The 22,511-nt window shown below is 37.5% G+C and overlaps 1 protein-coding gene across 1 annotated transcript in view; it reads right to left on the reverse strand.

The window, feature by feature from the left end:
- Positions 1-9,613: 9,613 nt before the first annotated feature.
- Positions 9,614-22,511, reverse strand: part of kcnk2b (potassium channel, subfamily K, member 2b) — a 64,574-nt gene continuing 51,676 nt past the window's right edge. The window contains exons 5-7 of the mRNA XM_052586549.1: positions 19,283-19,505; positions 19,066-19,205; positions 9,614-14,063 (exon numbers count right to left, since the gene is read on the reverse strand). Coding sequence (XP_052442509.1) covers positions 13,740-14,063; positions 19,066-19,205; positions 19,283-19,505 — 687 coding nt within the window. The 3' untranslated portion in view covers positions 9,614-13,739. The remainder of the gene's footprint in view (positions 14,064-19,065; positions 19,206-19,282; positions 19,506-22,511) is intronic.

The following is a 22,511-nucleotide window of genomic DNA, read 5'->3' on the forward strand; positions in this document are numbered from 1 at the left end:
AATTAGTGAAATTTGTACCTCTTTGCCTTAAAGTTACCAACAATGAGCTCTGTTGTATGTAAAATATTTTACTCCCACGTGTGGATATGCATTGTCAAATTAAAATCCTAAGTAAAAGCGCTCTGTATTCCAACTCTTCTGTGACGATTTAGCATTACGCTGATGATACTATTGAAAAATGAGGAACAACTGTGAAGAACCAACAGTGACTACAGTTTCTGGAATATATTTAATTTATTTAAAATTTTGCAGTTCGTATTTCGATCATCTCTTAAAAAGGCTCAGAGTAGTATGTTAAATGCTTCTGTTCTTTACAAATTTAACAATACTGTTGATCTTTTGTTACTTCTGACAGAAGGAATGAAACGTTCAAGAGCAGATGCAGTCAAGTCTAGATCAAGCCAAAATACGAATCTGTTGAATGCCAGGCTTGAATGTGGCTACATCTCAAAGATGAGAGCACACAGGAGAAGGAAGCTGCTGCAGTCCTCAGCCGAGCCTGCTGGAGACGCTGAGTGGACACTGGGACCGGCGTACACCGGGTGAGGAGGGGTAGAAGGAGGAGAGTTATCAGTGCAGGTTGAGGGAAGGAGGGTTTGCTGAACTCGTTCCTCAATAGTGTCAGGAGGACTGGATGAGGCAGCTCTGCTTGAATCCATCGTGGTCTGGTCTTCTGTCACACGGGTGAGGATCACACACAGAAGATAGGATACACGGTTTAAACCACAAATGTCTGAGGCAAGAACCAAACAGAAATATAAACAGAGTAAGGAGACCTGCCACTTAACTGGAAGCAATCATCTTTCTGTTTCACAGGTTGTAACAGGACGTAAATATGGCAGATGAGGTCTTCTACTCACTCAATACAGATGAAAATATACGCCTGAGTATGGGGAAGTGGTGTTTAAATATAGTTCATAACTAGGTAAGTGGTGACAGGTGAGTCTGATCAGAAGTGCAGTGATTGAGATCAGATGGGAGGAGCGGAGGACTCTCTCTGTCATACAACACAAACTCACTGTATCCTGATGTTACATGCTGTGGTCACAGCTGGCTTCAGCTTTGTTTGGATACTGTATGAATACTACAGGCATTTACAACACTGATATGATCATTGTGTGTCGAAAAACACTATTTAAATCTGATTTGAGAAACCACAGCATCCAGACTCAGACGCATCGTAAAAATCTGACTGGAATCAGATCTCAAGCTACCTCCATATGTGGTTTGAATCATATTAGAAAAAAATAAATAAACATTTTTATGTGTCCGGACTTCCAAAATCTGAATAATATCTGGCTATGCAAAAAAATCTGATTTTCACTGTCTCTCAACTTGACTTAATAAATACTTTTGTTTTACTAACCCCAAAGGTTATATGCTTTGTTTCTATGAGTCTGGCCATCATTGAGAAGATTCAGATCGTGAAGGCCTTTCATAAGAAGGACTTCCTCCGTCGTCTGGTTGAGGAGCAGATCGGTATGATGGTGAGGGTTCTGGACTGTCGGTCTGGTGAGGACATCATCAGAGAGGGTACGGAGCAAGACCGTCTCTACATCGTCGCTGGTGTGTATGTACAGAAGAAGAAGAGATAACACAGTTAACTTACCACCATTACTATTTCTGCCATATAAATATTATATCTTTTTGATGATATTTTCAAAAGAAGCCTGCATTTGTTTGATAAACAATGCAGCAAAAATAATATCATTGTGAGATATTATTAAGTTTTAAAATGTACTTTATTCCTGTGATGGTAAAGCTGAATTCTTCAGCAGCTATTTTCCCAATCTTCAGTGTACACTGGTGGCCAAAATTATTAGAACAAAAAATATTTTGCTGTAGTGTGTCAATAGGAAATATGAGTTTACATTCATTTTGCCATTAATTGTAATAATCCAGTGAGATTTTTGTCTGACAACAGGCAGTGCTTTTTCCTGGAAATAAAGCTGAAAGAAATGGGATTGAAAAATTCAGGGCCGAGACTTTTCCATCAGCAACACACCTGCAACAATAGGTGGCGCCAGAGATGTTCCCCACAGGACTGAAGCAAGCTGGCCCTCTGAACTAATTTACAGTACATGATGGTGGGCACAGCAGTTCAGAAGTCAAGCAAGTGAACCAGCAGCTGAGGACTGGTTATGATGCAAACTTTAAGCTCATCAACAACTCTCAAGCAGCCAGGAAGTACGGTGTGTCAGAGTGTAATATTTAGACGATAGCTGGATCAGATAGATCATGTCGATCAAACACGTGTTTTTTGACATCTGTCATCTGTCACTGCACTTTCCGTGGACATGTGACATCACCTGCCAAAACTCAATGCAGGCAATGAACGGTGACCTTGTGATCAAACCAGGGGCATGTCAAGTCAGCTCCAAGTGTTGGATCATGATGTATGGTGAACGAGCCATTCAGAGATGCTCCTGTCTGGCAATCACACACTCACAGCATCTAGAAAAATCCAGAAGCCTGCGGCGAGGCTGCTCTGTGATCAGATCCTCCAGGCATGGGCTGCAGTGCCCCCGGAGAGCATCATCAAAAGATGCTGCATCTCAGATCGAGGATGACCTTCTGTGAGACGAGCCGCTGGAGCCAGAGCAGGAGAGGCAGAGGAATAGACTAATGAATGACATGATGATCTGACGAGCCAAGTGAGGCCAGTTTAGACTGGTTATTGCACTAATGTTTTTCCCCTTCTCTCTCTCACAGTCTGATTTCAAGACTGCAATATGATTTAACTTCTGTTTATTTAATTTTGTTAAGCTACATTCAGTGTTGCCAAGTCCATGGGCTTCTAGAGAAATTCTGGGCTAGTTTTGAATTGAAAATGGGCTGGTATTGTTTCACAGAACTGGCAAACCTGGCTACATGGTTTTTCACTATGAGATGGACTGCCTAATTGTTATCAAATTCAGATGGACTTATTATTGGTGCTCAGTTGTTAAAAGGTTACAACACTTTAGAAAAGAAACATGCATTAATACGACCATAACAGCAGAACGTCCTCCAAAGTCAGTACATACTGAAGTGAATTTCATGATATTTTTCATTATTTTGGAGCGATGGCTGATTTGGGTCGCCCTCTGCTGGTCTGGTAAATAAACATTTTGATGCTGTTTTTCCCACAGCCATCATTGTGGTGAAGTTATGGTGTTTTGAGAGACAAACAAATCAAAGCATCATGACCAACAAATTCAAGAAGATAAGAGAGCAACTCATGGGTTCCTAAAAACTTGAGACACCACTTTACATCATTCCTGTAACTGGCCTGTATTAGTAAAATATCAGATGCTTTACATGTTGTGTGCTTTGGGTTCTCACTGTTTGTATATGTTAGTGTAGTATTGATGAGTGAGTTGTGTGGTTTTTAATTGTTTCCATCAGGGCTCGCACTTTGAAAGCCCTAACAGGTGCGCAGAAAGATAATTGATTATATGGAGGAAGTGATTTTTCTCTTATAAATAGTAAATATCTTGTCTGCTAAATGATTAAATGTCTGAGCTCAGACTCATGAATCTTGTAAATGAGGGATATCTCATCCAAGAACTTGTTAGAAAATATAGAAGAGAAGAAAATATACCAGCTTTGTGTCAAATTAAGACATGCTGAATGTTGATTCAGCTATAGAGAAGCTATGTAAAGCATCTTTTGGCCTCATATCTTCTATTGTGTTTGATGCAGAGAGATCCTCTGGACAGCCATTGATAAAGAGCGAGTTTGATGTCAGTGATGACAATATTGCAGATGCAATCACATAAAGGTGCTGGTCATATAATTAGAATATCATCAACAAATTGATTTCACTAATTCCATTCAGAAAGTAAAACTTGTATATTATATTAATTTATTACACACAAACTGATATATTTCAAATGTTAATTTCTTTTAATTTTGATGATTATAACTGGCAACTAAAGAAAATCCCAAATTCAGTATCTCAGAAAATCTGAATGTTGTTAAAAGGTTCAAGATTGAAGACACCTGGTGCCACACTTTAATCAGCTAATTAACTCAAAACACCTGCAAAGACTTTAAATGGTCTCTCAGTCTAGTTCTGTAGGCTACACAATCATGGGGAAGACTGATGACTTGACAGTTGTCCAAAAGACGACCATTGACACCTTGCACAAGGAGGGCAAGACCCAAAAGGTCATTGCAAAAGAGGCTGTGTGTTCACAGAGCTCCGTGTCCAAGCACATTAATAGAGAGGCGGAGGGAAGGAAAAGATGTGGTAGAAAAAAGTGTACAAGCAATAGGGATAACTGCGCCCTGGAGAGGATTGTGAAACAAAACCCATTCAAAAATGTGGGGGAGATTCACAAAGAGTGGACTGCAGCTGGAGTCAGTGCTTCAAGAACCACTACACACAGACGTATGCAAGACATGGGTTTCAGCTTCACATTCCTTGCGTCAAGCCACTCTTGAACAACAGACAGAATCAGAACAGTCTCGCTTCAAAAAGGACTGGGCTGCTGCTGAGTGGACCAAAGATATATTCTCTGATGAAAGTACATTTTGCATTTCCTTTGGAAATCAGGGTCCCAGAGTCTGGAGGAAGAGAGGACAGGCACACAATCCATGTTGCTTGAGGTCCAGTGTAAAGTTTCTACAGTCAGTGATGGTTTGGGGTGCCATGTCATCTGCTGGTGTTGGTCCACTGTGTTTTCTGAGGTCAAAGGTCAACACAGCTGTATACCAGGAAGTTTTAGAGCACTTCCTGCTTCCTGAACAACTTTATGGAGATGCAGATTTCATTTTCCAACAGGACTTGGCCCCTGCACACAGTGCCAAATCTACCAGGACCTGGTTTAAGGACCATGGTGTCCCTGTTTTTAATTGGCCAGCAAACTCGCCTGACCTATGTTCCTAAATCTATGGGGTATTGTGAAGAGGAAGATGTGATATGCCAGACCCAAGAATGCAGAAGAGCTGAAGGCCACTATCAGAGTAACCTGGGCTCTCATAACACCTGAGCTGTGCCACAGACTGATCGACTCCATGTCACGCCGCATTGCTGCAGTAATTCAGGCAAAAGGAGTCTCAACTAAGTATTGAGTGCTGTACATGCTCATACTTTTCATGTTCATACTTTTCAGTTGGCCAAGATTTCTAAAACTCCTTTCTTTGTATTGGTCTTAAATTTTATTATAATTTTCTGAGATACTGAATTTGGGCGTTGTCAGTTATAATCATCAAAATTAAAAGAAATAAACATTTGAAATATATCAGTCTATGTGTAATGAATGAATATAATATACAAGTTTCACTTTTTGAATAGAATTAGTGAAATAAATCAACTTTTTGATGATATTCTAAGTATATGACCAGCACCTGTATATAATATCGTAAAGGGGGAAAAGCCATCAGAAAATCATTTTGCAAACACAGATCAGTGGTGTTTTCTGATTTTGCTAAATATGAAGCATAGACAAATAGCAAATTATTTTTTATTCATAAATCAATTCTTGCAAAAAAAAAAGCACAGCTTCACAAGCACAGAGGATTTCTTCACTAGTTACCTGACAGGTTATAAAGCATGACATATCTGTCAGACAGTAGAAATATTTTGTGCTACACTGATGTGTTCACAGCTGGCTCATTTTCAGCTGTTATTGGTCGTTCTGTTCTCTGGCTGGTTTCACGTTTTAGATTGCTAAGTGTTTTTAATTTTTAGATTTAAGCTTGTTTCAGACTCCTGTTTAAAACTATCATTTTTTAAAGAAAGGAATAGTTTTATTATGTTTTGTTTATGTTGATTAATCAGTTCATTAAACTGATAAAGAAAGACATTTATAATGTTATATGTCTATTTTAAATAAATGCTGATTTTCAAATGTTCTGTTCAGCAAAGAATCCTTAATAAAATACACCATATCATGGTTTCCAGAAAACTGCGATAATAATAATTAAAGCATATTAGAAAAAAAAAAAATCAGCACATTACAATGATTTCTGAGTGATCATGTGATAATGAAGACTGAAGTAATGATGCTGAAAATTCAGCTTCACATCAGAATAAATTAAATTTTAAAATATATTTAAAAAAGAAAACAGTTATTTTAAACTTTAAAAATATTTCACAATATTACTGTTTTTATACTGTATTTCTGATCAAATAAATGCGACCTTGGTGAACACAAGACCTTTTTTTCAAAAACATATGAAAATCTGAACTGATCCTGAATCTTTGAACAATAGTCTAGATACTAAAATGAATCTCTATATTAAATTCAAACTGTTAGACATACTGTAGGGAATAGATGATGTACAGTATTAGTGTATTATAGTGTAGTTTTCTATAATTGTTCACTGGCATCTTTCTAAGCCTGAGTTTGTATGAATCTGGGGTTTTCTAAGCATACAGCCTGTCTACAGCCTTTAAATGAGTTATAATATGAATTATATATTATGTTGTCATTTCTGTTGAATTATATATTATAAGTATTGCTGTCTCCAGGCCAGAAACCTCTCTAAAGCTGAAAGATCTCGTCCCTGTACTGTACCAGGAGGGACGTTCTCAAGGAGAGCCTGTATGAGCCTGGAGCTGGTATGAGAGGAGAGCATAGACAAAGGGTTTTCTGACTGCTTTTAATTGGGCCAGATTAATGATGATTTGTTGTTTATTTACAATGTAACTACCTTGCGGCACATAATGCCCTTTGACACGAAGAAGATCAGTAAACAGTATGCTGTTGCAAAAAGGCAGGAAACATTCTTCTAGAAAAGGAAATTGTCCAGGCGATCCAATGTTACTTCATTGTCAGGTTAGTGCAGCTAACCTGTAATCACATCTTATTCTGCTCAAGACTTTCACATATGAAAAACCAGTTGGATTTTTCTGGTGTTGATCAGGCTGCATACGTCTATATGATCATGGAGCTTTGTTCTGGTGGGGAAATCTGGAACAAGCTGAAAAAGGCGTAAGAGATTCACAAATGATTCAGTGTTGTTTACTAAGGCAAGCATCTTTATGACAACTGCTGTTGCTGTGTTGGTGCATTGCATAGAAACTAGCAGGAAAACCCTAGCAACCACATAACAATGCATTAACAACCACTCAGAACATCTTGGAAAATGCATAACGCATTAGTGTCCTCTGTCTTGCATAATATGGTAGACCATTAATTATAATCCGTTTGCTATCAGATATGTATTTCTCTAATTAGTGCTGTCTGAATGTGTGAATGTGGGCGCACGTGTCGTCATGTTGCAGAAGGCGAGAATATAGCCGTGTTCATAACAGCGTGTGTAGTTGAAGCCTTTGCATACCTCCATAACAAAGGGATCCTGTATAGAGACCTGAAACAGAAAACCTCACGCTGGACTACAAAAGATACTGTATGTCAAATTGGTAAAACAAATGAAATTCCCTTTTCCCTGCTTCTCCTGTCTTATACCGCTATAGTGTCTATAACACGTATACCTTATGTTTTAATGTGATGCAACATGCAACTGTGATGTATTTAAACAAGGAACTGTTTCTCATTAATTTCTCACTCTGGCAGTTTAATACGGCCACTAAAAGATGCTCTTTTTTATTGTTATTGCAAAAGAGCTTTCTCGGGGTGAGAAGATATCATCAGAATCATTCAAAAGCAGGGTCATGACTGTGCTGCTGACGTCTGGTCACTTGCTGTTCTAATCTATGAGACACTTGAGGGCAAATAATAAAGTTTTGTCATGTAATCCACACCTGTGGCAACAGTGATTTATTTATTTGCTATTTGGATTATTTTCTTTTTATCAAATAAGTTAAATTGGGTGAAGGCTGATGTTTTACAAACTGGAAGAATCTGTAATCTTCAGGCAGAGCAGAGCAGAGCAGAGGATCCAATCAAAGAAACAAAGAAAACAAATGACAAGGAACACAAGACATTACATTGAAACACCAGGGCTGTATATAAACAGGGTAACAAGCTAACACAGTTAAAATCATTTATTTATAGAAATGCAAAGTCATATTTGTTATGTTAATGTATTTATTAACTGTTGCACTGTATGCATATGTGGATACTATGGCACTAATGTGTAGTATTATCACTTTGTTCTGTCACAGTTCACATTAAAGGTGCTGTAGGGAACTTTTTTTTACATAAAAAAAATATTTTTTTACATATTTGTTAAACCTGTCATTATGTCCTGACAGTAGAATATGAGACAGATAATCTGTGAAAAAATCAAGCTCCTCTGGCTCCTCCCAGTGTCCTATTGCCATTTGCAGAAACTCCATCGCTCCCGGTAAAAAACAACCAATCAGAGCTGCGGTCCGTAACTTTGTTTGTGTTCAAAATGTAGAAAAATGAATATAATAAGCGAGTACACCATGAATCCATTTTCCAAACCGTGTTTTTAGCTTGTCCTGAATCACTAGGGTGCACCTATAATAAGTGTTTATATTCGGACTATTTTAGATTGCTTCGGGGATACCGCGGCGGAGTAACCCAGGACCTTTGTGATTCTTCATAGACATAAACAGAGGGAAGTAGTTCCGGCTACGATGTTCTTCCGCAAGACGCAAGCAGTTCTGTTTATTAACCGCTAGAGCGTCAAAAGTTCCCTACCGGAGCTTTAATGCATGAAGTTCAGTAAATTTCAAATGTAATAAAATGCAGGAGCAATTATCATTTCCAAAATAACTTTAAAAGTTAGTAAATAATTTTACATAAGAATACTGTATTTTGAATGTGAATAGAGGAACACCCCAAAATTGCATGTGACCATGGACCACAAAACCAGTCATAAGGGTCTATTTTTTTGAAATTGAGAAACAACTTCACTCCCTTAAATATATTTTTAATGATCAAAGGAGGCTAATGGATGAATTTGGACACATTTTTAAAACTTGAAAAGCCACCAAGTAACAAATTTTGTTTCATTGATGGTGTTTTTGTGTTTTCTTTGGTCTACAGTGTCCTTGCAATATAAACTTTGACCGTTTTCCCTATGATAAGACCCAAGCAGAGGAGGAATGTGATTTCTAAGCAGTCTTGAGGTCTCTGATATCTATAAGATGTCTTTACTTCCTGAGTAATGTACTCAGAAATATACTCCATTTGATAAACTTAACTTACACTTGACTATCTTAAGGGAAGATGAGCTAATTTTGTGACTCTTTTCATAGGACTTTCACAGAGAGTAAGTAAAAATGACTTCAATAAGAGCTCACTAATTATCAACTTTATGCCATTTTAATGAGCAGAAATATTGAAATGTTAATATATTATGTTACATGGATGTTCAGACTTTTATTTTGTATAGTTTTTGATGCAACCCAATGAATGCTATTTATATTTAATTCAATTTAATTTTGAGGAATAATAATAAAGAATAATAGTTAAACATCAAATGGGGAATGCAATTAAAATAATCTCAAATATCTTTTTAAAAGGACTGAAAAAGTCAGAACTTAATTTGTTCCATAACTGCAGCAGATATATTGCTGTTATGGTACCTTTAAAGAATAGTGTTGTTATCAGAAAGCTTTCAAGTCAAGTCATTAACAGCATCTTTATAGAAAGTCACTTATGTCTATAATTTACCACAGAGTAAGTTTTAGGTTCTGGGCAATATGATGACATATATAGGGAAGATACAAGTGATCCTCTGGATTTTAGATCAAGCTTTATTGTAATCATAGTATTAACATATATCAGTGCTGAAGTGACTTGGCCATACGCAAAACGATGCATTCAAAAACTTTCACACAACCATTAATTCCCATTTATTGTCAAGATTTATTGCAACAGAACAGCCATTGAAAACACACCTAATGTATGTGATTCAGTTTATTTGAAAAAGGCTGGTGCAGTTTACAATCACACTAATTATCAGCTTTACTCCCAGTGTTTTGGCTTAAAGATGCAGAGCACCAATATACTAACATACAATCATTTGTCAACTATGATTATTATTAAAACATTTGACCTTTGCCATTAAGTGATCCTATAGTGTAGAAATATTATATATTATTACAAAATGCTAAATAATTTGAACTGCATTGAATTTGCATGCTCACATACAGTATGGCAGATTTCACAAAGAATCTGTGCTTTTAGAGAAACTCGATGTACATCTGGTTAATAAAAGATTCAGTCTGGAACAAACTCCATCCAAGAACAGAAACGTAAATGCTTCTGGCTTAGTTTCAGGTCATTTTGTTATGGTAACTCTTTGTCTAACCTCTGCTGTTCATCTTTTGACGCCAGAAGAAGCTCACCGTGATCATCATTGTGACTGTGAGGGTTACAACCGTCTCAAACTCGCAACCAGTTTCATAAACATGAGGCTCTCAAAAGCCTTCAGAAATCAGTTGTGATGCAGCTCTATGACTATCATACACAGTAAATGAAATCGTCAATCACAGAATCTGGTTCACACACAGTTAAAAAACAGCCTGAAGATCTTAATTGCTTCTTTCTTTGTGTTGTTAACTAAGCTGATACAAAACAGAATAGGATTAAATATCGCAATCATATTGAAATAATCAGTACATTATGTTCAGCCAGAGCTGTCCTGTACAAGAAAAGGGCATTTTAGTTGCCTTCAAGACCGTGAAAAAAAGCACAATTCATCTATAAACGTCAGTCGTGGATGCTTTCAGCTGTGAGTCTACGACGAGAGAAACATCAGTTCCTGCCTCGTTCAGAGTAAATCATCTGAGGACACATCTCATCTGTAAACAGGCTTGTATGTGGTTTATCTGTAACTCTTCATTCCCTGAAGAGCGTCAAGTGGGTACAAGGAGGGCTAAATGTATGGTCATGGCTTGGCAACCGTAGTATTCCTCGCAGCAGAGTGGAGCTGTGGCTCAAAGCGTGTCTCAGATCTCCATGGCAACTGCATCTCTCCGTCTCAGCCGGGCGATGTGGATGATAGAGACTGCAGCGCTCGCTTAGCAGAACAGTACAGTTACATTCAACTGAGGCATCAGCACAGCAATAATGAACCATCATGAAAGAAATCCAGTAGGTTCAGTAAGAGTAGATGTGATTGTTTCTAGTGGTCACTAATAACATCTAATCTGTTTTACATAATCAGATTCAAAAGGTGGGTACACTTTATTTCAAGGTGTGTTTATACATTTAATTACTGAGTAATATTAATTAAATACATGTACTTTTTTTATAGTTAGGGTTAGGATTAGGGTTTGGCTTCGGGCTACTTGCATGAAGTTATGCATAATTTATAGTTGTTGTTATTATAATAAGTACATGTATTGTGTAACAAGCACACCTTAAAATAAAGCGTTACCAAAGTAAATTTCCATTTAAATACATGACATACAACATGGTCAGGATTGCAGAAGGTGATTTTTAGACCAGGGCAGCAGAAATATCTGACACCAAAGATGACCAAAAGTAAAAAGTACCATCTTTTGAGTGGTAGTTTATGTTGGCTAAAAGGATTCACATGAAATAAAGCGTTCAACTGTAGCTGACTATTTTAAATGCGTTCTCTCTTTATATCAAAACAGCTTTAGTTGATTACACACTGGATGGCCTTCTGTGAGCCTGTCAGCGTTGCTATGGGAAACAATAATTAACCATGAACTGAAGGTACCTGTTCCCAATTAAACACAAAACATAAGGATAAGGATCCGCGAAAAGGTATGTTCTCCCACTGAAATCCAATTACTCTCCTTGTATCCTTCTTCACCGTGTCTGCATGGGAAAAGGTCAATGGTTTGAGCTTGTCTAATCTGCATATGTTGAAGATGGCCACGCTCAAGGATATATATCAGCAACTGAAAAAAATTATTTTGTATCCTACTTAATTTTCAGTGCAATCCATTGCTTTGTACACTAAAGCTGATTTTGTAAGCGCTATTTGAGAACACCATAATGAGTATCTGAATAATGTTAAAAAGAGAGAAGGTTAAATCCACATGCAACCAAACATTCATGCTCTTCTCCCATGCACTTAAGTCTGATGCCATGCATCGTTGTGAGTCCAAACAATGCTTCAGATCCCATAACCAAATAATAAATGGTCCTAAAATACACCCACTGTGTAAGTCATGACCCTAACCTTTATCTCCATACTAAAATCTCAAATGGCTCAACAGTGATTAATGTTTTATGAATTGTTAAAAAGCATGTTTCCCGGGTGTCATGAATCCACAGACTGTAGTGTACGCTGTGAATTTTTAAAAGCATAAACAGCTGTTGAGAGTGTTCTCACTTGACCTGAGGTAGCAGCTTGGCCTCAGAAACAACATGACTTATGCGGATAGCAAGGACACAGGAAAAATGCCTGGAGTAGTCATGCAGCACATCAAAAATGGGAATGGTTCAACTGAAGCAGCTCTGCACAAACAAATACTGTGCAGTGTTAAAAGCTTTGTTGATTATATTTGGAGCAATATGTTCCAAGAAGAACTTTTATACCTGCCTCCACAGTGACCCCCTACACTTCAGCACCCTGTGCTCAGATACTTCTGCTGCCTTCGAGTCCACTTCAGACCTCACATTCAGTGGCTGCATTAGCCCCAAAAGCTTTTCACTCATTTTTTGAGTCCAAAACTTGGTTACTTTTTATAAATACACAATCTGGGGAGAGTGGGAGAGAGAGAGAGAGAGAAAGAGAGAGAGAGACAGAGAAGCCTTTACTTTGATGAGCGGTTATAAAAAAGGCACACATTGGCTGCCTGTGGTCAAAGGTGAATCATAGGAAATCATTGGGAAGGACTGTAAGGCAGAGACATTGTTTTTAATTATTTTGAGTGAAATCTATGTATCATCAACAATATTGAAAACACACACACACAAATTAAATGGGTGAGATCATAAAACATTTAAAAGAGTAATGGGTGTCTTTGACTATATGCATTAAGTCGAGTCAAATTTATGTATATAGTGGCTTATAGGGATACACAGTGTTTCCTCACTAACCTCTAAAGGGTGTATTTTATTAGCTTAAATGTAAATTTTAACAAGTCAAGTATAAATATAACAATATGATATCAGTACCTTTTGAAAGGGTATTGCCCCAGTGATCCCTTTTGTACCTTTTTTTGAGAGTGTACAAATAATTGAGAAACAGAATTTATCAACTATGTAAGATCTAAAAATAATTAAATAAATAAAATAAAACCAGCCAGCAGCCAATGTGTGATCCTTTTTTCTTAGGAGGGTTAAAACTGTCCTTAAAGTCTCTGTCAATGGGATTTAAGACATTGTGGTGATGTTCATATGTGCTTATCTCATAAATATGATCATTTTGACATGACTGACAGCAGGACTGCTATAGTCAGGTACACCTACCTGTCGACAGTGTCTCTTCTGGTTGTGATTTCATTTAGCTGGCAGAACCAAATGTCAGGCTTTGTAGATATAGTCTTGTAGTGTGCTCAAGATTAGCATTCCCATTCATTTCAATTGCAGCTGCTCAATCTTAGCCCATTCTTGCAGCAAAAAGACTGTCATGCCTTGTAGAGCCTTGCCACAGTAAGCTTGTGAAAAATCTACAGTATGTTGATGTGTAATCATATAAATATAAATAACTTGTTATACGTGGCTAACAAAATTATTAATTAGAATACATGGCTACTTCTGCATGGCTGTTAATGGAAAACAATGATTTTTGTCCACACTAAAAGTTAGGGCATATTTTCTTTATATAAAATGTGAAGTCTTTATTTTGCCCCCTTATTTTTTCTGTCGTATTCTTTTTTCTGAAAATCTTATCTTTCCACGGAACCACCTGAACTTTTCACAGTGAACATCTTTAATTCCAGTTCATTTTGTTTGTGTTTTAGTGATATCCCGATGGTCAGCATAATCCGGGATGAGACCGTTGAGGAATAAGCTTCCGTTTCGTACAAGCGTGTAGGGATACATCTCTCTCTCATCTCCAAGGTTAACTGAATGTGCACGTTTCCCTGGTGTCATCTGAGGATTGACAGGTGGGCTAAGGTTCATTTCAGCAGAAAGTTTGCGCTTGATAGATGCAGCACGCTGGAATTTGTCGTAAATGTCGACACTCAATCGCCGGCGTGTCTCTTTAAACTCAGCAGACACATTAGCAGTCCATTCAGCGGCATGAGCTCGAAATTCTCCTACCTATATGCCCAAAAGAAATAGAATGATATTACAAAATAATGTTTTTGGTTTAGTGCACTAAATATTCTGTCATTATTTACTCATGCTGTTCTAATGAAAATTTTTGAAGTAACTTTTTTAAGGAGCTTTATGTAGCTCTATTTCCATATGATCGCACTTTATTGCTACCAAACCATGCTCCAAAAAACAAAAACAAACAAAACAAAAAACTTCATAAAAGTTGTCTGTGTGATTCATGCCAACCGTGATTCATCTCTAATGTCTTAATGAACACAATGTTTCATTTTAAATTTGTAGAATACATAGAACATATAAATTAAAGGCACAATATCTATTTTTTCGCTGCTAGAGGGCGCACATTCAAAACAAAACAAAGAAACAAAGGAGTAGTTTGGTGACTGTGTGTGGAATCATGGAAGTTGTTGTTCTTCATCCCCACCGCCGCTACAATCCAACGCGACTCAGGCAGAAATCATGTTCCTGGATTTGTTAATGATTTATTAATGTAGTCGAATGAAGCAGGGTGATGCTGAAAGCTGTCGAAATGAAACGAGAATTGAGAATCGAAAATGAATAGAGCGCGACACATGGCTCGAAAGCAGCGAAGCTTTTATTATGCCACAGTGACCGCTTGTGCTCCTTCTGGTCGTGCGTATGCGGAGAAAAATCATACTAGATACGTTTGACAGTTATGTTACAATGCTACTCTGTGTAGTCGTCACCTGTCTAATAAAACACACAGCATATTAAAGCGTCTTTGGTATTTCCATGCTTCATTATGTAAGTTTTGATTATACTGTGTTGTAAATAAAATGCAAATAATTTAAAAAGCAATTTTTCTAAGTCTCCTCACATTCTGTTATCTTTGTCTCTCAGGTGTGAATCACTAAATATTCATGGCCATTTTCACTCCCTCGCATTAAGCTTGTCTATCACAAAACATCTCTTACAAAATTTAAGTCAATATATTGTTTCTTTGTGAATGAGCAAGCAGAAGGATTTTCACATAATGTTGTTGTAAATATTCTAGTGTACAAGACTGTTTACTCAAGAGTCTTATTCAGAACTATTCAGTATGGGTTTTATGGCCTTATTTCAGCTACATTGTTTTCCTCAAAACTTACTACCCACGCATATACAGGTCCTTCTCAAACTTGGTCGGGAATCCTTTTGCAGAAATGACTGCTTCAATGCGGCGTGGCATGGAGGCAATCAGCCTGGGGCACTGCTGAGGTGTTATGGAGGCCCAGGATGCTTCGATAGCGGCTTTAAGCTCATCCAGAGTTTTGGGTCTTGCGTCTCTCAACTTTCTCTTCACAATATCCCACAGATTCTCTATGGGGTTCAGGTCAGGAGAGTTTGCAGGCCAATTGAGCACAGTAATACCATGGTCAGTAAACCATTTACCAGTGGTTTTGGCACTGTGAGCAGGTGCCAGGTCGTGCTGAAAAAACGAAATCTTCATCTCCATAAAGCTTTTCAGCAGATGGAAGCATGAAGTGCTCCAAAATCTCCTGATAGCTAGCTGCATTGACCCTGCCCTTGATAAAACACAGTGGACCAACACCAGAAGCTGACATGGTACCCCAGACCATCACTGACTGTGGGTACTTGACACTGGACTTCAGGCATTATTTTGGCATTTCCTTCTCCCTAGTCTTCCTCCAGACTCTGGCACCTTGATTTCCGAATGACATGCAAAATTTGCTTTCATCCGGAAAAAGTCCTTTGGACCACTGAGCAACAGTCCAGTGCTGCTTCTCTGTAGCCCATTTCCTGCACACGCCTGTGCACGGTGGCTCTGGATGTTTCTACTCCAGACTCAGTCCACTGCTTCCGCAGGTCCCCCAAGGTCTGGAATCGGTCCTTCTCCACAATCTTCCTCAGGGTCCGGTCACCTCTTCTCGTTGTGCAGCGTTTTTTGCCACACTTTTTCCTTCCCACAGACTTCCCACTGAGGTGCCTTGATACAGCACTCTGGGAACAGCCTATTTATTCAGAAATTTCTTTCTGTGTCTTACCCTCATCTTGAGGGTGTCAATGATGGCCTTCTGGACAGCAGTCAGGTCGGCAGTCTTACCCATGATTGCGGTTTTGAGTAATGAACCAGGCTGAGAGTTTTTAAAAGCCTCAGGAATCTTTTGCAGGTGTTTAGAGTTAATTAGTTGATTCAGATGATTAGGTTAATAGCTCGTTTAGAGAACCTTTTCATGATATGCTAATTTTTTGATGGAAAAAATTATGGAAAATAATGAACTTTATCACAATATGCTATTTTTTTTAGAAGGACCTGTATATGTGTATATATATATATATATATATATATATATATATACACACACACACACACACACACACACACACACCGTGGTTCAAGGCTTCAAGTATAACTCGTTTGAAGTAATGGTGCTTCATATAACATTATCCAGAGAAACCAATGTTAATGATAAATCCCCTGTTATGTTTGTACTGGCTACTGTATGCAGGCCACCAGGGCACCATACAGACTTTATTAAAGAGTTTGGTGATTTCACATCGGTTAGTTCCGGCTGCAGATAAAGTTTTAATAGTTGGTGATTTTAATATCCATGTCGATAATGAAAAAGATGTATTGGGATCAGCATTTATAGACATTCTGAACTCTATTGGTGTTAGACAACATGTTTCAGGACCTACTCATTGTCGAAATCATACTCTAGATTTAATACTGTCACATGGAATTGATGTTGATAGTGTTGAAATTATTAAGCCAAGTGATGATATCTCAGATCATTATTTAGTTCTGTGCAAATTTCATATAGCCAAAATTGTAAATTCTACTTCTTGTTACAAGTATCGAAGAACCATCACTTCTACCACAAAAGACTGCTTTGTAAGTTATCTTCCTGATGTATCCAAATTCCTTAGCGTATCCAAAACCTCAGAACAACTTGATGATGTAACTTTGGACTCTATCTTTTCTAGCACTTTAAATACAGTTGCTCCTTTACGCTTAAGGAATGTTAAAGAAAACAGTTTGACACCATGGTATAATGAGCATACTTGCACCTTAAAGAGCGCAGCCCGAAAAATGGAGCGCAGCTGGAGGAAAACAAAACTAGAGGTATTTCGTATTGCTTGGCGGGAAAGTAGCATATCCTACAGAAAAGCATTAAAGTCCGGTGAAACACACCAATTTGAAAAACTAATGGAATGCATAGTCGATATAAAAAACTGGATGACGAGTAATTTCTTACTGCTAAATTCAGAAAAAACAGAGGTGTTAATTATAGGGCCTTTAAACTCTGCTTGTAATAACCTAGAACACTGTCTAAGACTTGATGGTTGCTCTGTCAATTCTAACCTAGGTGTGCTACTTGATCGCAATCTTTCCTTAGAAAGCCACGTTTCTAGCATATGTAAAACTGCATTTTTCCATCTCAAAAATATGTCTAAATTACGGCCTATGCTCTCAATGTCAAATGCACAAATGTTAATCCATGCATTTATGACCTCAAGGTTAGATTATTGTAATGCTTTATTGGGTGGTTGTTCTGCACGCTTAGTAAACAAACTACAGCTAGTCCAAAATGCAGCAGCAAGAGTTCTTACTAGAACCAGGAAGTATGACCATATTAGCCCGGTCCTGTCCACACTGCACTGGCTCCCTATCAAACATCGTATAGATTTTAAAATATTGCTTATTACTTATAAAGCCCTGAATGGTTTAGCACCTCAGTATTTGAATGAGCTCATTTTACATTATACTCCTCTACGTCTGCTACATTCTCAAAACTCAGGCAATTTGATAATACCTAGAATATCAAAATCAACTGCGGGGTTTACCTAACATTGTTCGGGAGGCAGACACACTCTTGCAGTTTAAATCTAGATTAAAGACCGATCTCTTTAACCTGGTATACACATAACATACTAATATGCTTTTAATATCCAAATCTGTTAAAGGATTTTTAGGCTGCATTAATTAGGTAAACCGGAACCGGAAACACTTCACATAACACCCTATGTAATTGCTACATCATTAGAAGAATGGCATCTACGCTAATATTTGTCTGTTTCTCTCTTGTTCTGAGGTCACCGTGGCCACCAGATCCAGTCTGTATCCGCTGTCGCCTCTGGCTTGCTTAGTTGGGGTCACTTCATCTACAGCGATATCATTGACTTGATTGCAAATAAATGCACAGACACTATTTAAACTGAACAGAGATGACATCACTGAATTCAATGATGAACTGCCTTTAACTATCATTTTGCATTATTGAGACACTGTTTTCCAAATGAATGTTGTTTAGTGCTTTGACACAATGTATTTTGTTTAAAGCACTATATCAAAAAAAAATAAAGGTGAACACTGTTTTTAGTGGGTTATGGATATATTAATAAAAAAAATCTTACATATTGTGCCTATAAGTCTATGGATTATAATGAAAATATTTTGACATACATGACCATCTGCTATTGAAGAGAAAGACTGAAAATACAGCAAACTGGTTTTGAGCAACATTACGGAGAGTTATGATATAGGGAATCAAACTCTGATAGTTGCAAGGAGAACTGGAGACAGATGTTGGTTGGATTATTTATTTATTTATTTTTTTACTTCTCTTTATTTGATACAAACTATTTTTATAGTGCTTGGATAAAACAAATATTGAATAAGATGACATATCTAATAATTAATAAAACTGAAATGGGCTATTGAAAAAAAAGGTTATCTGTATGAATCCAGAGGTTTAATCCCAGTTATTTGAAGATATATGAGTGCATTATATGATAATTAGTTTAGGGTTTTATTCACATATAAACATTGACCAAAATGCATACTGTACATTTGATTGCATTGGGTTTGGAACAACAAGAGTGTGAGTCAATTATGACAGAATTGTTATTTTGGGATAAACTAACCCTGTAAATGGGTTGTTGGTTTTAAATCTTGCATAGATGTGTGGGTGCAGCTATTGTTTAAAGATTGCATCATTCATTCCTTCAAATGAGAACATACCTCCTCTTTTGTTTTCTTGGATATGACACGAAACCAGTCTCCAATCATACTGAGAACAGCAGCGAAGTATGCTAAACCAATCAGGATCCAGAACCATACCAGGGGCTTGTAGTAGTCCAGGTACTCCAAATCAGAACCACCTGAACAAACAAGGAAGATGCTATAATCCATTTTGCAAGCTACTAATCGCATGAATGTGTGTCTCGTTTATGCTCACCACTGTTCTCTTCATGCTGGCGTCGCTCACCCTCGCCCGCGACAAAATCTCCAAAGCCGATGGTTGTCAAGGTAATGACGACAAAGTAGATGGACTCCAGTGCACTCCAGCCCTCAATGTGTTTGAATATGATGGCCGGCAGGGTGACGAAGAGGAGACAACCAAACAAAATGAAAAGAACGGTAGAAATCACACGGATCTTGGTTTGACTCACATTCCACTTCTGAGGAGAGAAAAAAGCATGGATGGAAAGATGGAGGCATCCACAGATGGAATGATGAATGAATAAATATACATATGCAGAATCCAGAGAATATACTTAGAGAAAACTAGTATATTGTGCCATGATAACTCTCTGTGGAAGGATGTTGACACAAATCAAATGAGAAATAGATCATTCTTTAAAGAACCTTTTACTGAATGATTCTTTGTGGAACCAAAAATGGTTCTTCTATGGCATTGCTGTGAAGGCCCATCTAATCAAGCATCATTAGAAATTTCCAGGCAGCTGTGTTGGAGCTAAACGATGCAGGAAGGTGGACCTCCAGGAGCAGAATTGACCTATCAGTAAGCCATCATGTTTTTATTATCTTAGATTGAGCAATTTATAACTACAGGTACATACACTGCGGGTCCGCCACCATGTTTGTACAATAGTCCTAAATGGACAAACTGCTCTACAGAGCTCGTTTCGTCCCTTTGTTGTTCTTGCGAATAAAAAAACGGACACAATGATGAACAAGTACATTAATATTCACAATGATTTATTGAATAATTAAGTTACTATAATTCCTTAATTTACCTTTGTAAAGAAATCTCATTGCTCTCTGCTGTCTTTACCAATGACATCTTAGTCCTGAATTGGTAGGGGTGAGCGGGGACTGAGCCATTGGTTGCAATTCGTAACCTCACCGCAAGATGCCTCTAAATTTTACACTGCACATTTAAAAACACTTTACGCATAATGGAAAACACTTTTGAGAAAAACCATTAACTCACATGAGACAAAGACTCCAGACATCTTTTAGCTAATGAGATAAATGCGGTTTCATTTTACATGGAGCTGGTTGTTATTATTTCTGCAATGACATTAAGCAGGACTCCCGGCACCTGTGTTTATCTCCCCAGATCACAGTTTATTCTTTCCTTCCTCTCTCTTTCGTTTGCTACCTCGTTTCTGCATTCTGTGTATTACAGTCCCTATCTTTACACCTCCCTTTTGTCTATGTAATGCATTCACTTTTACTTGTGGCAGCTGTAACTCAACATAATTTTGTTTTCAGTGCAACAATTCATGTAACTTGAACTCTTTTTTTTCTTCACTACACATTATTGTCAAGATTGTTAAAGGGGTCATATGATGCGATTTAAAATTTTCCTTTCTCTTTGGAGTGTTACAAGCTTATGGTGCACAAAGAAGATCAGTAAAATTGCAAATACTGAAGTCTCAAATCCAAAGAGATATTCTTTATAAAAGTTAAAAGGTCAACTAATCCGCCCTAAAACGCCTTGTACACATGTGCCCACATGTCTAAATCACGATGTGGGAATATTTGCATAACGCCGCCCAAATGTTCACACAAACAGCCTCCGCTGCCATGTTGTGGAGATGCTGTGTTTCGTTGTGAATGCTAAGCTACTACTTTGTTTGGTCTTCCAAAAGAGGACACTACTAGAAATCAGTGGTTAAGTTGTATTACCAACTGTTCCAGAACAGTTCAACCTAAGTATTCAGATGTATTTATTTTACGGAGGATGAGGACTGTTTTCCGTGAGAGTAGTCTACAATGCCGATGTCTGTTTCTATAAAGTGGGGAAGTGTAGAGAAACTGTTAGAGCTTGTTGTTAGTCGTTTCTCCATTCACAAATTCAGACATGGTTTTATGTTTATGCAGCATGCTATGCAACGCAACATGTTAAGACACAGTATAAATCTTTATAATCTGTAATTATGTCCCCACTGGATGCAATGAATGCCTCATATATAATGGGTTCTTATTGGTTTTGTCTTATCTCATTGGGCGTAACATTTCCGTCACACCCTTGAGGCATTTGGCCAATCAAAATGCACTGGATAGCTGGCCAATCAGAGCAAAACTTGCTTTTCAAAACGCTAAGCTTTGTAAAAATCTACGCAATTCCACCCTGGAATTGTTTTCTAGGTGCATTTTTTTACATCTGTGAGAGCAATAATAACTATATATATGTTGTCTTAAATTTAAAATGTTAAATTAAATGTTAAATTTAACCAATTACTTCAGTCAATCAAAATACAGTACTTTAAACTGTTAGACATAATAACTGACTGTTTACAATTGTATCTTAATTATATGTTTAAAAACATTAACTAATATGGGTGCAATATGACAAAAAATATTGTTGTCGATTATTGTTCTTGATATTGTGATAATGATTGAGGTTGATTAACAGAATACATATAAACTTTGTGTTGTGTTTTCATTTTGGGAACATGGCTCGTCGTGTATTCTGGTGCTGGCTTCCCAGAAAAACATCTCAGTCCATGAAGTTAGTGTCTAACAATGCTGGAGTTTTCAGAGTTGACTAATCTGCACACCTCTCAATCTAAGCGTCAATCTCTGATTGGCCATGACATTCCTAAGCGCATCAAACAATGTGTGTAAATGGCTATAAGGCTCAACACTGCAAACAAATAAATAAATAAATAATAAAAAACAAGGAAAAAGTAATTTGTTGCAGTGTGCATGAATGAAATTGTAATTTTGCAATTAGACACTTTTCTTTTCATTTAGCTCGACAGCTGAAATAGATTGTTTAATTGTGAAGGTGCATTTTTTGCCCAATTTTATATCTTGAATTTGTGGACATTTTTGCCAAAAGGCCCTGTTAATTGCCTGCACTGCAGGCCACCATGCTTAATATGCTGAACTATCTTATTATTTTGGTGGCTATCAATTTTTTTTATTTTTTTTTTTATTTTTTTTGTAGAGTCACTGGAATTACAAGTCTTTCTCATTAGCAGAAGAATATCTGGTAATGCCAGTTCTGCACTCACAAGCATGCATTTCTAGTAAGCAAGAGATAAAGTGTGCCTTTTGAGCTTCATTTATTTAAACATTTTTTTTAAGATTTAAGGTCCCTAAGTATAGTGAAGTGCAGACCTTGTTAATTTAGCATTTCACACTCGCATCACTGCCACTGACTCGTTTTCAGTTGTCAGTATGCTGTAGCTGTACTGTACATCAGACTC

Source organism: Carassius gibelio, chromosome B20 (genome assembly GCF_023724105.1).
Source record: "Carassius gibelio isolate Cgi1373 ecotype wild population from Czech Republic chromosome B20, carGib1.2-hapl.c, whole genome shotgun sequence".
Classification (NCBI taxonomy): domain Eukaryota; kingdom Metazoa; phylum Chordata; class Actinopteri; order Cypriniformes; family Cyprinidae; genus Carassius; species Carassius gibelio.